Source organism: Lepidochelys olivacea, assembly GCF_965140295.1.
Source record: "Lepidochelys olivacea isolate rLepOli2 genome assembly, chromosome: 1".
Classification (NCBI taxonomy): domain Eukaryota; kingdom Metazoa; phylum Chordata; order Testudines; family Cheloniidae; genus Lepidochelys; species Lepidochelys olivacea.
The window spans coordinates 33,177,421-33,192,221 of NC_140411.1; the positions used below are offsets into that span (position 1 = coordinate 33,177,421).

The following is a 14,801-nucleotide window of genomic DNA, read 5'->3' on the forward strand; positions in this document are numbered from 1 at the left end:
TGCTGTGTATTGGAACATTCTTTACTGCTGAGATCAAATCTTGGTGCTGTGAAGTTTAACTTAGCCTTTTTTTAAAGTGCAGATGTGTGTTGTCACTGTAAATGCCACTCAACTAAAGTAGTCCATACATAATGAGCAAGTAATTGAAGATATATTTTTCAATATCTTTTTTTTAAAGTCTCTCTAGAACAGTATACAGTATTGTGTTTATATTTAGTTAGTTTTAAAATAGCTGTTAAGCCCCTATTGAAAACTTTTAACTGTGGGAGAAGTATATTAAAATAAAACTCACGGTAACCTATGGGCCCAATCCTGCAACCCCTTGTATATGTAGGACGTCCTTGTTTGCAAGTAGCCCCACTGCATACACTAGGACTACTTATTACCACTGAAGCTTCAGTTGATGTATTAATTTCTCTTGCTTCAAGAAAACGAGAACTGAGGATTATTCGTCAGTATGAATACGATTCTCTTTGTTATGGCTGGGATTTAGGAATTTAGTTTGCTTCAGTGACTTTTTGAGGCATAGCAAGCAGTTTGATTTGAATGGTATTCTCTTATTTTATGTGAGATTATTTTATGTGAGATTAAGAAAGGAAATCTTTTAAGCAAAGTATAACCTCACTATATGAGACTTTGCATATACTGTGATATAGTTATTGGAATAATTGTAAGACTTGTTTCCTTTTTCTTTATCATAGATCTATCCATGGCAGTGCAAAAATTTTCCCAGTCGCTACAGGATTTTCAGTTTGAGTGTATTGGAGATGCTGAAACAGATGATGAAATTAACATTGGTAAGTGTGTTCTGTACTTCCAGAGCAATAATATTCCCATTTTTACAAAATGCAAAAAGATTCAATTATAACAATAAATGTGTAAGCAACACGCTCTTTCAGAGTTCATGCAGTTAGGGTATGTCTCCGCTACAGAGTCTCCAGCGGCACAGGGGTTTTTCCATTATTGTAGCTAATACATCTCTCTGAGCAGCAGTAACTAGGCTGACACTGACCTAGCCGTGTCTGCACCAGGGGTTAGGTCAGCTTAAATACGGTGCTGCTCAGGGGTTTGAATTTTTCACACCCCTGAGTGACATAGTTACATCCATCCAAATTTTATATGTAGACCAGGGCTTAGTTGTGTATGAAGGAGAAAAACCCCTGGAAAGCTGTTGTAACACTTCATTTATCTTGATACATCAGAATGTGATGTGTTCATGTAAAATGTAGCCCAGCCCCTTTAGAATGCCATTGAGTCAAGTATGATTTGTTTCAAACCCTGCTAATTCTTCTAAATGAAAACCAGTTTTAACTGGGCCATTGCAAGGCATCCCTATTCCCTAGTAACAAGCTTCCTTATCCATTTTCAGTTTTCTTGCTGCGATCATTTTGGCACTAGACCTTTCAGATAAAGGGCAAAATCTTTTTTTTTTAATGGGAAAAATGTGCAGTGAGTTTTTTTTTTCCTTCCATACAAAGACAAAAAATAAATGCTGAATTGATTTTTCTCAAACTAAAACAAAATAAATAAAAAATTTCTTCAGGCAGACATCAGGCTTGAAAAATTTCAGCCCCAAAGGGGTGATTCAGACAGTTTTATAAGCTACTTCCTAATAGAATTTAGGATGGACACACCCAAGATCAGAAACCATGGCTTAAATTTTTCTTTTCAAGGTGCAATTCCTTGCTCAAACAAAAATAAATAGCATTACACAAGCACTAAAGTGTACTGCATCAAAGCCCTGCTTAGGAATGAAAGCTCATATGCTAATGAAGTTGTCAAAAAAGAACCCAATTCAAATAATGGTGATTCAGGTAGCCGCACTACAAGGTAAATAATAATTTGCTCAAATGGGCGCAGGTTGCATTAATGAAAATTTAACTGCTTTGTGTGTCAGTAAAGCTATATATAGTGAAGAACCAGCTGGCATCTACTTGGACTTTCAGAATGCCTTTGACAAAGTCCCTCACAATAGGCTATTAAGTACTCAGAGTGCTGACAAAGAGCTGTGATAGACTAGAAACTGGCTAAGAGACAGAAAACAAAGAATGGGGACAGTGGTCAATTTATAGCATGGGAAAAGGTCAGGAGTAGTGCCCCAATGTTTTGTACTAATATGTATTAATGATTTGGTGAAGGAGTGAAAAATTAGGTAGAAAACTTGCAGAAGACATGAAATAATAAGGAAATACTTTTTTTTTTTTTTGCATAGCACATAGTTAATCAGTGGAGCTCATTGCTGCAAGATATTTTTTGAGGATAGAGGTTTCAAAAATAGGTTAGACATTTGTACAGACACTTATATTATAACATTCTGTGTAAAGTATATTTAAAACAAAATCCTGATTTCACACATAAGACATCCACTAGGGCTTAGAAAGAAACTACGCCTATGGGAAGTTATTTTAATCATCCTTGACATTTTCTTTCATATTGCTCTGAAGCATCTGGTACTGGTAACTGTGAGAGGTAGAACACTGGACTTAGATTTACATCTGGTCTGGCAATCTGTATTTTCCTTTATAGTTCGGTAAGAAAGTGTTCTATTTATGTGCCAGAGTTGTCATAACTGCAAGTGGACTGACTTCCCTCTACCGATCATACCAAACTGCCAATCTATTTCAGTAAGCTCTGAGAATTTCATCAGCAAAAGCTTTATTCTGCTCCCATTCAGGTCAATGGAAAAAACCCAGTTAACATTAACTCTGCATAATCAAGGCCCAGTGTACCATCTTTCCATGTCCTTATATAACCCTTATCTTCAGAATCTCAGATTGGTTCAGCTCTTCATAGTGATCTAGTAGGCTTGGGAAAAGACCCAGAGTGAATGTGTGAAATGTTCAGGTACCTGATCTTAAAGGCTGTGTTCAGAGCAATGGTAGACCCAGGTTTTGCAATCCGGGCACTGACCACTCACACATCATCATCCTCTGCCCCACCGTCTAATCTCAGTCTGGTGTGGAAGGGAGACCCTGATGAGGGTGGGGAGCTGGAGAGAGCGCTGCCCTACACTCACCTAACAGCAGTGGCTCCTGTCCTGCGGGACAGCCTACCTCCACACTCCGAGCATTGTGAATTGGCACAGGGTACTGCAATGCTATTTAGGTTTGGCCTGGCTGCCATGATTGGTGGGCTGTCGGGCCAAGTGTAAATGAGAGTCATTGTGATATAGCGTACAGGGTCACAGCACCACATGATCCCGTGTTCCATGTCGCAACAACCTCAGCAGGGAGCCACCGCTACCAAGCTCCATGAGAAGAGGTATCACGTGTTCACCTAAAAGTTGCCGTGGGAGCTGTCGACGACACCACACACACACACACACACACACTCTCCCATCCCTTTATTAGCTCCTCCATTGGTTCAGAGTTGTGTCGGAACTGAACATTTAGAGTCTCTACATCCTCTGGTGGCAGATGGATAGCTAAATATTAATATTTTGAGTCCTGACAGGGCTGAAAGTTAGGAAGGCAATTCAAACTGCTTCAGTCTGGTGCCTCTGTTTATGGGTCACTATTTGTCAGTGGGATAGATATGGCATTGCTGATTTTGAAATGTTTCTTAAACAGTGTGATCCGCAAAATTTACTGGTAGGCTTAAGCCTGAGAATTATCTATATTAAAAAATAAATGGTTTTGAGATTAACACTTTCAGTAAGTAGTTCCTTTATTTTTACATGGCAGATAAATGACCATCCCTTACAGATTTACAGTATGCCAATGGAATGAATTTACAGAAATTGCTGGGTACAACAATATAAGGTTGAATTAAAGTCATATTTATGACATGTGACTCATATGAGTATGAGACGTAGGCAGATTAATTCCAAGAGGTATTGTGGCTGTTCACATCTGAATTTGATATGCCTTTATACATTTTGATATATTCACAAAGCAAAAAATAATTTTGGTTATTAGGACCACCAAACCTTTTTCTCTTTTCTGTATTTTATACTCTATTGCCATGATCTGTGGTTATTTTCATTAATAATTGTGGCCTATTTTCTAATATCTTTTTGTTTTTTGTCTGTCTCATTGTTCTCGAAACCCCTTGCACTGTATTTGGCAATCTTGTGATATTTTTATGGTTGATAAGTCTAGCTCATGGGTATGTATGATATGTAGTGTGTGTATTTAAAATTTACAGTACCTCTCAAAGTTGTGTAACCTCAAAGTCAGTCAATATTTAACTTAAAAAAAACAAAACAAAACCCAAACCAACAACTTTGAATTACTTTAGCCTCAAGTGATTAAAAGAAGGTCCTGATTGGTCTTAGTCTGGATCCTAAATGTGTTGAGGAAAGGGTATTTTATTTGGATGTTAAACAGGCATTTAAAACTATTTAGAAAGAACCAGAAAGTTCAAGACGTTTGACAGCTGATTTATTTCACTTTGAGCTTCAAAGATGGGATTTCTACGTTCCAAGGCAGCCATTTCCTGGTGGATTGTCATATGCATCAAAGAAGCTTACAGGAGCAAAATGTAAACTGGCAGGAATTGAATCCCAGTCTAATAGGGCTTGAGGTGATATTGTGCACCTTTATAGAATAAGCCTCAGTCTTTAATCTCCCTAAAGCAGTGACCTAGAATTTGGTCCATATCTTTACATGCCACTACAAGCTTGATGTTTGCTCATCATCAAAGACAGCTTTGTACAGATGAATCCTGCTATCTTTGCCTCCCCTCTCCTTTATCTCTTTGGTAAGAATACTACTTTAGTGTTTCTACAGTTGCCAAGCTGCTATTACTTGAGATTTCAGTTTTGTTTGTTCACTGATACCAGGAGGGTTGACCCTAAAGTCTTTGCACACTTATCAGAATATCAACTGCTCCAGATTTATTGACCCTTGGGAATGACTCCATTGGTTAAGGTTATGAAAAATTTTTTGTTGTAAGATCAGTCTTGGAAACCTTCTAAACAAACCTCTTTTCTGCCAGAATTTCATTATGTGTACTCTGGGAAAGAAGACAGTATGGGAACATTTGAGTTGAGTTGCACAAGCCATTTTTAATAAAACTTATAAAGGAAAAACTACCAACTTTTCATTCTTTAAATGTGCTTTACATCATCATACCTCAAGAACATCTTGATCTAGAAACTCCATTTCATTGTATATATATATTGCATTGCTTTGATCTAGTGTGCACAATTGCTTTTTACAAAAATCAAGAAAATTCCTATGTAGGAATGTAATGTAGTATGCACCCCACATCAGTCCTGATAGGGTTAACGAGGGCCTGAGATGACAATTAGGTCACCTGAGTGAAAGAAGACCAGGGTTAATTAGGAGTGAAGCTGTCATAAATATAAAGGGAAGGATAAACACCTTTAAATCCCTCCTGGCCAGAGAAAAAACCCTTTCACCTGTAAAGGGTTAAGAAGCTAAGACAACCTCGCTGGCACCTGACCAAAATGACCAATGAGGAGACAAGATACTTTCAAAGCTGGAGGGGGTGGAAACGAAGGGTTCTCTCTGTCTGTGTGTTGTTTTTGCCAGGACCAGAGCAGGAATGCAGGTCAGAACTCCTATAAAAAGTCAGTAAGCAATCTAGTTAGATATGCGTTAGATTCTGTTTTGTTTAAATGGCTGATAAAATGAGTTGTGCTGAATGGAATGTATATTCCTGTTTTTGTGTCTTTTTGTAACTTAAGGTTTTGCGTAGAGGGATTCTCTGTGTTTTGAATCTGATTACCCTGTAAGGTATTTACCATCCTGATTTTACAGAGATGATTCTTTTACTGTTTCTTCAATTAAAAATCTTCTTTTAAGAACCTGATTGGCTTTTTCATTGTTCCTAAGATCCAAGGGTTTGGGTATGTGTTCACCTATGCAAATTGGTGAAGATTTTTTTATCAAACCTTCCCCAGGAAAGGGGGTATAGGGCTTGGGGGGATTTTGGGGGGAAAGATGTTTCCAAGTGAGCTCTTTCCCTGTTATATTTGTTAGACGCTTGGTGATGGCAGTAATAAGGTCCAGGGACAAAAGGTAAAATAGTTTGTACCTTGGGGAAGTTTTAAGCTAATCTGGTAAAAATAAGCTTAGGGGGTTTTTCATGCAGGTCCCCACATCTGTACCCTAGAGTTCAGAGTGGGGAAGGAACCTTGACAGAAGCCAAGCTGGGGAAGGGCTGGACCAGAACAATAAAGCCAACAAGCTGAAAGTAGAAGGGGGCTTGAAGAGAGGGAGGCTTCAGTCATTCTCTGGGATGAGGTAGGCCATCAGGGACAAGGAGGAAGTACAGGGGGAGAGTAAGCCTTGATATCCTGTCCTGGAGTAAGGAGTCTGGTAACGAGCTAGAAGATAGTGAAGTAGCCACAGGGAGTAGAGCAGGGTCCTGTGGTAAACCCAGAACCAGGCAAGAGAAGATAGAGAGAGCTGGTAGGAAGGAGCCCAGGGAAGCAGCAACAGGGACGAAGGCTGAGGACCTGGATTGCTGTTTATAGGCTGGAACCCAGTGTAGCCAGTGGGCCTGGGTTCCCCTGTCAGCCACTGGTATAGTGGCATAGAGCCTCGAGTTGGGGCTGAATGCTAACTGTCCAAATGTCATCTCCAGCCATCTTGTTGGACTTCATAACCCTGAAAGGGGTGGACTAAATGGCGAGGTTATCCAGAAGAAAAACTATTGCAGAGAAATGAGCAGCAAGGGGGCATCTGGTGCCACAAGAGCTACGTTCAAAGACCTATACAGAAAGAGACACATTAGCAGTGAGTGGCAACCCCGTTACAAGGAATTTTCATTCAAATAGTATAGGTTGTAAATATCAATTAATTTTAAACACTGTTATGAGAGAGGTGTGCACAGTTGTCACCTTCAGAAGTTTCTTCCATGTTGAAATGCACAACAGTATTACGAGCTCTGGCAGGAGTGCTTATTTTAAGCAGAAGGAGTCTCTCAAATCAGTAGAATTTTTTTTCAAAATGGAGAAAATATTTTAAGCAGAGTTGGATGAAAAATAAAACATGTTTGTTTCAAAACTCCTTGAAACAGATGAATAGTTTTTGGTATTACTTGCCTTTTTAAAAAACATTTTTGAAGTGGTTATTGAAAAATTTCACTTCCAGAAAACCCTTAACAAACTTCAAAAAGCTTTTGATGTCACAATATTATTTTAAAAAGAAATAGTTCAATAAATTAATTTTTTTACATTTTTTAAAAAAAAATGTAGTTTTTTTTGTTGGGAGGATAAAACTTTTTTGTTTAAAAAATGTCAGCTATCTCTAGTTTTAAGTTTGACTGCTGCATATGTTTAAAAAATTGGAATTGAGTAAATTTGTTGTTGTTCAAATAACTCTTACAAACTCCTACAAACCTTAACTCTTACAAATTCAGGTTTTTTAAAATCTAACAAATGAAAATGCAATACATTCTATAAACATACTGACTCCTATATCTCCTTTATGTTAAATAATGTGGAGACTGGAGTATTATGAGATTTAATATGTAAAGTGGGTTCTATAAAGATGTGTTAAGAGGACTAAATGTGTACGGGATCCGTATTCTGAAGCATAGGGTCTCTTGACTTTGAGAAAGTAAAATTTGAAGTAGTAATAATGAGGTTTTCAAATTATTGTGGCAAGATGTGTTGTAGTAGTAAATCTATGGTGATGGAGTCGGTGTATAGAGAATAACAACAATATTATAACTATAGTAAAATTGCAGATTGGAGAAGGTCCAGTTGGGTTTTTTTAAATATGGAGGCAAGATGACCTTGGTGTCACTAGCCCTTGATGAGCGAATTAGCTGGTTGGCATTCTGTAGGCTGTTGGTGAGTGGTCCATGTTGGAACTATGTTTGGTGTAGGGTGGGTGGCTGTAAGAATATCAGATCTAGCAGGGGATATAGGACCAGAATAAAGGTTTGTGGAATTGTTATTGATCAGTTACCTCACTTTCCAATGGTTAATCTATAGTTAAATCCGTTCAGTGTTTTCAGTTAGATAGTTGTACTGTCAATATTTTTTATCTTCTTTTTTGTGGTCTGGGAATATTTGTTGTGTAACTCTGAGCTGTTTAGTTGCCTGATATCTAGGCATTATTATCTACACATTTTCTACAATGGCTGATGCAGTTTATGGGATCAAAACAGCAGGTCAGTCACCCACCAAACATAGCACTTTGGGTAGCTTTACTTCAGCCATTTAGCACTCTTTCTCAGGAAGAGATATTAGGGTGCTCTGGCTCCAAACTGAAGGCTTGCTGCTTTTCCCAGAATACCAGCTGTTAATTAGGCCCTCCAGACTGTTTTTAACTGTTGTACATCTTTTTTTCAATAAAAGACCTTCATGTCCTGGAGTGATTATGTGTATGAAATTTAGTTATCTTTTAGTCTATTTGTTCTTTATTGGGGTTCTTGCTAAATATATATTTTTAAAATCTGACATACTGCAACACTCTTTCCTGCAATCATTTTCTTTTGAAGATTACTTTTTGGTATGAGAACACAATAATCAAAATGAATTGGCACAGGATAAATGTTAACTATCTAGATTGTAAAAAATGGCTTCTGAAGGATTCTTAGAAGCAGTTTGGACTGAAGTGATGTGAAGTGGTGAATAATTCAGAGCTGATTTTTGTTGTGTTGCACTGAGAGCAAATTATTACACAAGTTTTATAGGCAGAGCTGGTAGCACTGCCAGTTATTAAGGTTGCCCATTATAATACCCTGGTTTTGGTTGCATATATCTGTGCCAAAACTTTAACCAGTTGAGCTGAAATTTTCATGCCAGGTGTCTTCCTTAGGCTGAATTTTTTTCAAAAATTTTAGCCAAAGTGATTGAGTCATTGCTAAGAATGAGGCCAGGGGAAAAGATGTTTTGTCCATGTTAAATTCTGGTGACCTTTTATTTGTGCTCTAGTGCTGTCATGCTTTGGAGGAGAGACTTGAAATTTGGCAGTAAGGAGGCCATTTGCTGTCCTTGTGAAAATCCATTCAAATTTGGCTGAGTAATAAGCCTTTGAAAAGTCATCTCAAGTTCACACATGCTCAGTAGACATTCCTTCGTTTTTAGCATCTAAATTCCCCAAAGATTCCATTTGCATTGGGCTGAGCAGGACTTCCTCTGGAATTGCAGATCTGGGCTGCTATGGGCCGTGCGAGGTGTACATCTGGTAGATGCAAGAGACTGTGTCTTCTGTGCTCTGTGATCTGCTTCGAGCAGGGGGTTGGACTAGATGACCTTCTGGGGTCCCTTCCAACCCTGATATTCTATGATTCTATGATCTTTCTGCGGGCCCTTCACTGTGTGGAAAAGGAAGCTGTCTGATTCAGATGCACAGGAGAAAAGACCTGGACCAGTGGGGAGGTTTGGGAAGGGGAGTATATTGGGACAAAGAGCCTAGGTTAAGAAGACTGGTATTGGAGGCTGGCAAGGAGAGGGAAATGGAAACTGGCATTGGAGTGGTTGGGAATGGGACAGGGACCGGACAGGGATAAAATCAGATTAGGTTCTTGGGAGGAGACTGGGACTGAGGGGGAGTAGGTGGGGAGGAGACAGACCTGACAAGGAGCTAAGGTGTCTGGGGGTCAGCATTTCAATTAGTTGGGCAAAGAGCCAGGGAATATGCGACACTGAGATATTTGATGAGGAGCCCAGGGAGGGAGTTTAGGAGAGTACTTGTTTCTTGACTAAGAAGTGTTTGGATGGCTGGATAAGGCTTTTAATTATTCTTTCTGCTCACAAATGGTAAAGTTGGTGACTATTCGCAATGAAAGTGTCCCACAATCTGTCCTTAGTATAGGATACATTCGTTATGGTGCTGGTTTGATACAGGCGAGGCTTGTTTTGAAGAGCTGGGGCTATGCACTGTCAAGCAGAACTGTTCCTCATCAATGAGATTAAAGAGGAGCGGGGAAATCCCTGATGGGGATAGACCAGATATAGAGCAGTATAAACAAGTCATTGCCTGTATGAAATTTTAGTTTGTACAGACTTCGCTAGTGCTTTTTATGTAGCCTGTTGTAAAACTAGGAAAATATCTAGATGAGCTGATGTACTCCCTGGAAGACATCTGCTTACCCCCAAGGATATATGTATCCCTGGTTGAGAACCACTGCTCTAGTCTGACCTCCTACCACCTGCTGTGTAGCACAAGCCACCAGCACCTGCCCACTAAAGCCAACAACCAAAATTAGACCAAAGTATTACAGCGCGCAGAAGACCAGACTATTATGTGCCACAGTCAGAGAACAGGAGGGACTGGATGCTGAAGGCTCCTGCAATGTCAGGGAAATGATTAAGGGAGAGAGACCCAGATAATCCTGGCAAGTAAGGTGGGCAGGCATGCCTAGGTGTATATATTAGTACAGGAATATATGTGTGTTTTATAGCTTCTTTCCCACCCTCTGAGCACACTGGCCTAACCCTTTGGCTTTGCCTAGGCAAGTTTAGTTCTGTTACAGGAGGAGGTTACCCTCAAGATCCCATTTTTTTTATCATAAGCTAGAAATAGGATAACATTCCCTTGTACTGCGTTTGAACCACACGATTTTTTTCATTTTTACTTATTATTTTACTTTGGTTAATGGATTCTTAACAGTTTCTTGTTGCTGTATTTCCTACATTTTCAAGATACTATAGGTTTATCTACTAATATCTGATTGTTGTGTAGAAGTTAATTTGCTTATTCACCAAACATATATAAGAAGTCTATTTATGGCTTTGTACCATGCTTCCATTTTCCTTTCTCCCCATTGTTGGGGGGGAATATTAAAATTAACATAATGTTTTTTACAGCCACTTTTAACATTACTGTGTCCCAGTTCAGAATCACGTAGGCATTTTATGTGCAGACTATAAAATGTGTTCCTATCTCCTTCAAATAAATAGAATCACTTGTTCTTCAAATAAAAGATAATCTGATTTTTAAAGCACTAAATATTGAAGGATTTGTACTGTAGAGAATTGGAACAAGTTTTTCTTTTAAAGCTGCAATCAAATCGGATTCATGAGATAAAACTCCCCAGTTCTAATCTCCTTTGATTTGGAAAATAAATTATTTTAAAAACAACAGTGATCATTATTGTCTTTGTTCTGAAATGCAGTGACAGCATCTGCAGCATTACAAGAGCAGTAATATTACTAATTAATATTACGATATGGATATTGGTCACAGTGACAGGCAAATCAATTACAATGTAGTTTTGTACAATTTGAATAGTTGTCATACAAAAAATGACATTTTCATGCAGCAGCAAATAGCATGATGGATGATACTGATGTGTTAATGTAACCTAGAAAGGCATTAGACTGGTGGTTTAATATAAGTCACTCTTCCTATCCTTAGTGGCTGCATTTTTTCCATCTTTCCAAATTTCAGTAACAGACAGGATGACAAAGAGCCAAGAATCTTGGATATTGAAGATGCGTCATCTTGCATTTGGTTATAGCCATTCACCTTTGAAATAAAGCTACTGCTCAGAGGATAAAGAATCTAAAGTGAATGAATGAATGAGATCAATTGTACCGCAGCCGTGCCTCATGATTCTGCTAATGTCAAAATAACTGCGTGCATACAATGCTGCACACGAAGGGTCTGTCTACACTGCAGCTGGGAGGTGTAATTCCCAGCTTTGGTAGACACACATGCACTAGCTCTGCTGAGCTGGCGAGCTAAAAACAGCAGTGTGGTTATGGCTGCAGCAGCATGGGCAATGGATTGGGCTAGGTGTCCGAGTACAGCCCCGTCTGAGATTCTAGGTATGTACTTGGTCGTCTAGTCTGAGCTGCTCCTCTTGCCACATGGCCACACTGCTCTAGTTATTGTGCTGACTCGAGCGGAGCTAGCCCGTGTTCGCAAGTGGCATGATTTTGGTTAGAGCTGGAGCTCAGTCTTGCAATGCTCCAGTTGTCACGGAGTCCCTGGGCGATGCTCTGGAACTGCTCCCCACGAAGCCAGTCAGGACTCTGGGGCAGTCGCCTTTCTGTGAGCAGCCTGTCTTCAGGACGCACAGCTTCCACCTTCCTGGATCTGACCTCGGAGCATTCAGCATCCTCTGCCCCTCCGTGCGCTTCCTACAGCGAGTCCACTCAGGTGGGGCTCCTGAATGATGTGTGAAGCTCCAGCCCTTTAGCGAATTTGATGCCCCTGATTGGCTGCGTGCCACACTTGCCCATCTCCTGGGACAGAGTAATCAGTCAGAGCTGCTGGAGGCAGAGCTCTTTCCCTTTCTTCATAGCAATCCAGAACCATTCTCACAGGCTGCGAGGGAGAGGGGAGGGAATTAAGGAGCCAGACAGCTGAGGGTGTCTGCTCTCCCCCACCTCCCCTCCTGTGAGTATCAGGGACCAGATGACAGGTTTCAGAGTAGCAGCCGTGTTGGTCTGTATCTGCAAAAAGAAAAGGAGTACTTGTGGCACCTTAGAGACTAACAAATTTATTTGAGCATAAACTTTTGTGAGCTGCATCCGATGAAGTAAGCTGTAGCTCACGAAAGCTTATGCTCAGATAAATGTGTTAGTCTCTAAGGTGCCACAAGGAACCAGATGGTACCTCTGCTTCTCCCTCTGCAGTACCCAACCTGGAAGTGGAAGGGGGGTGAAGAGCCCTTGGAACTGCCTCCCTCAGCCTGGCAGGGGGAGAGGGAACTCCACTGCAGCGCCCTCAGATCTGGGAGAGGGGTGAAAAATTCAGGAGGAGCAGAGGTGGGGCCTGGGAGGGAACTTGGGGGGTGGGGCCTAAATGGGGGAAGAATTTAATTGCTGGGCAGGGGATGAGCAGATGTGGGGGTGAGAGCTCCTGCAGCAGGGGCCAAAATCACCTTACCCAATAAATTTGGGGGAGTGGCCAACGCTAATTGTCACACCCTCCCATCTGCCCCGTCCCTTTCCCAACTAGTGGCGCTGGAACAGGGCCCCCTTCCCCTCCCCTTCCCCCTGAGGCCCTACCACCTGGCCAGGCCAGTAGCTGGTGGAGCCCAACCGGGGAGCCCGAACAGTTGTGGGAGCCACACAGACCTTCCATCTACTCCTGGTGCAGGGGGCCTGAGAGCAGCCCCTGGCTAGTGTCCCTGCCCCCGGCCAGGACAGATGGAGATGGAGGGTCTGCCCCAGCTCCCCACAGCTTCCCGCATGGCTCTTACCCTGACCCAGCTCCGGCTAGGGGTGGGGCCTCAGAGCTGCAGCCCAGCCACGATAAGAGGCTGCCATGCAGGCAGCTGTGGGGAGCCACAGCAGACCTTCCACCTGGCCGGTGTGGAGGGCCCGAGAGCAGCCCCCAACTCTCATCCCTGCCCCTTGGGTCCCTTGCCCAGGGCAGGTGGAGGGTCCACACCATGGCTCCCCTCAGGTGTCTGCACTGCTCTTATTATGGCCAGGCTGTAGCTCTGAGGCCCCACCCCCCGGGCCGGAGTTTGGGTAAGAGCCATGTGGGCAGCTACAGACTAGGGACCGAATGACTCGGCAGCAGTTCTGCAGAAAAGGACCTAGGGGTGACAGTGGACGAGAAGCTGGATATGAGTCAACAGTGTGCCCTTGTTGCCAAGAAGGCCAATAGCATTTTGGGATGTATATGTAGGGGCATTGCCAGCAGATTGAGGGATGTGATCGTTCCCCTCTATTGGACATTGGTGAGGCCTCATCTGGAGTACTGTGTCCAGTTTTGGGCCCCACACTACAAGAAGGATGTAGAAAAATTGGCATGGGATATTTTGCATAATGTCCACAGCAGAAGAAAGGAGTGGAGAGGAGTGCTTGGCCCACAGCTCTGCTTTTTCCTTCTGATGTCTCAAAAGGAGGCTGCCACAGTGGTTGTCAGAGAAATGCTGGGACAGCTCTTCTTGAAGCAGGGAGAACAGGGGAGATAGAGCATCAGCCAAAGCCCTTCTTTCTAAATGTGGAGCCAAGGGGATTACTTTTGGTACCCCCAGCCTCTCTCAGCTACCTTCTACTTCATATTTTGGGAGGAGGAGAGGGGGGTCTTTGCTCCTTTCCCTGTTACCTTAGGGTTGCACATGATTTTTCTGTTCCTCTCCTCTCCCCCAAACCTAGGACTCTGATCTCCCAGTAACTCCCCTCTCCCTGCCCATTCACACATCTTTCTCAGCCCAATTATTTCTCCCACAGATACCACTATGATAGGCTGTGTGCAGACAGTCTCAACAGAAGCGTCAAACAATCAATATGAATGGCTCTGGAGAAAAAAACCTACAATCTTAACCTTCGAGGTGGTCCCTACAGAGCAGGGTTGAGAATTATTGATGGGCCAGCATTTTGGGAAGTATACGTTGTTGCTGGCCATGATATGCTTGTTCTGTGAACCTATAAATGACTTCAGTATTTAGGGTTGTCAACCGAGCACACTTCATGGGCAGTAACATACATTTTCAAAAGTGTCTAGTTTTCAAGGTTCCTCCCCCACTCTGAACTCTAGGGTACAGATGTGGGGACCTGCATGAAAAACCTCCTAAGCTTATCTTTACCAGCTTAGGTCAAAACTTCCCCAAGGTACAAAATATTCCACCCGTTGTCCTTGGACTGGCCGCTACCACCACCAAACTAATACTGGTTACTGGGGAAGAGCTGTTTGGACGCGTCCTTCCCCCCAAAATACTTCCCAAAACCTTGCACCCCACTTCCTGGACAAGGTTTGGTAAAAAGCCTCACCAATTTGCCTAGGTGACTACAGACCCAGACCCTTGGATCTTAAGAACAATGAACAATCCTCCCAACACTTGCACCCCCCCTGTCCTGGGAAATGTTGGATAAAAAGCCTCACCAATTTGCATAGGTGACCACAGACCCAAACCCTTGGATCTGAGAACAATGAAAAAGCATTCAGTTTTTTACAAGAAGACTTTTAATA

General features: G+C 41.9%; 1 protein-coding gene across 3 annotated transcripts in view; it reads left to right on the top strand.

Moving 5' to 3' along the window:
* ARHGAP42 (Rho GTPase activating protein 42) overlaps window positions 1–14,801 on the top strand; it is a 313,472-nt gene that overhangs the window by 69,539 nt on the left and 229,132 nt on the right. For all 3 annotated transcript variants that reach the window (XM_084617969.1, XM_084617968.1, XM_084617970.1), the window contains exon 2: window positions 702–797. In XM_084617969.1, coding sequence (XP_084474095.1) covers window positions 702–797 — 96 coding nt within the window. The remainder of the gene's footprint in view (window positions 1–701; window positions 798–14,801) is intronic.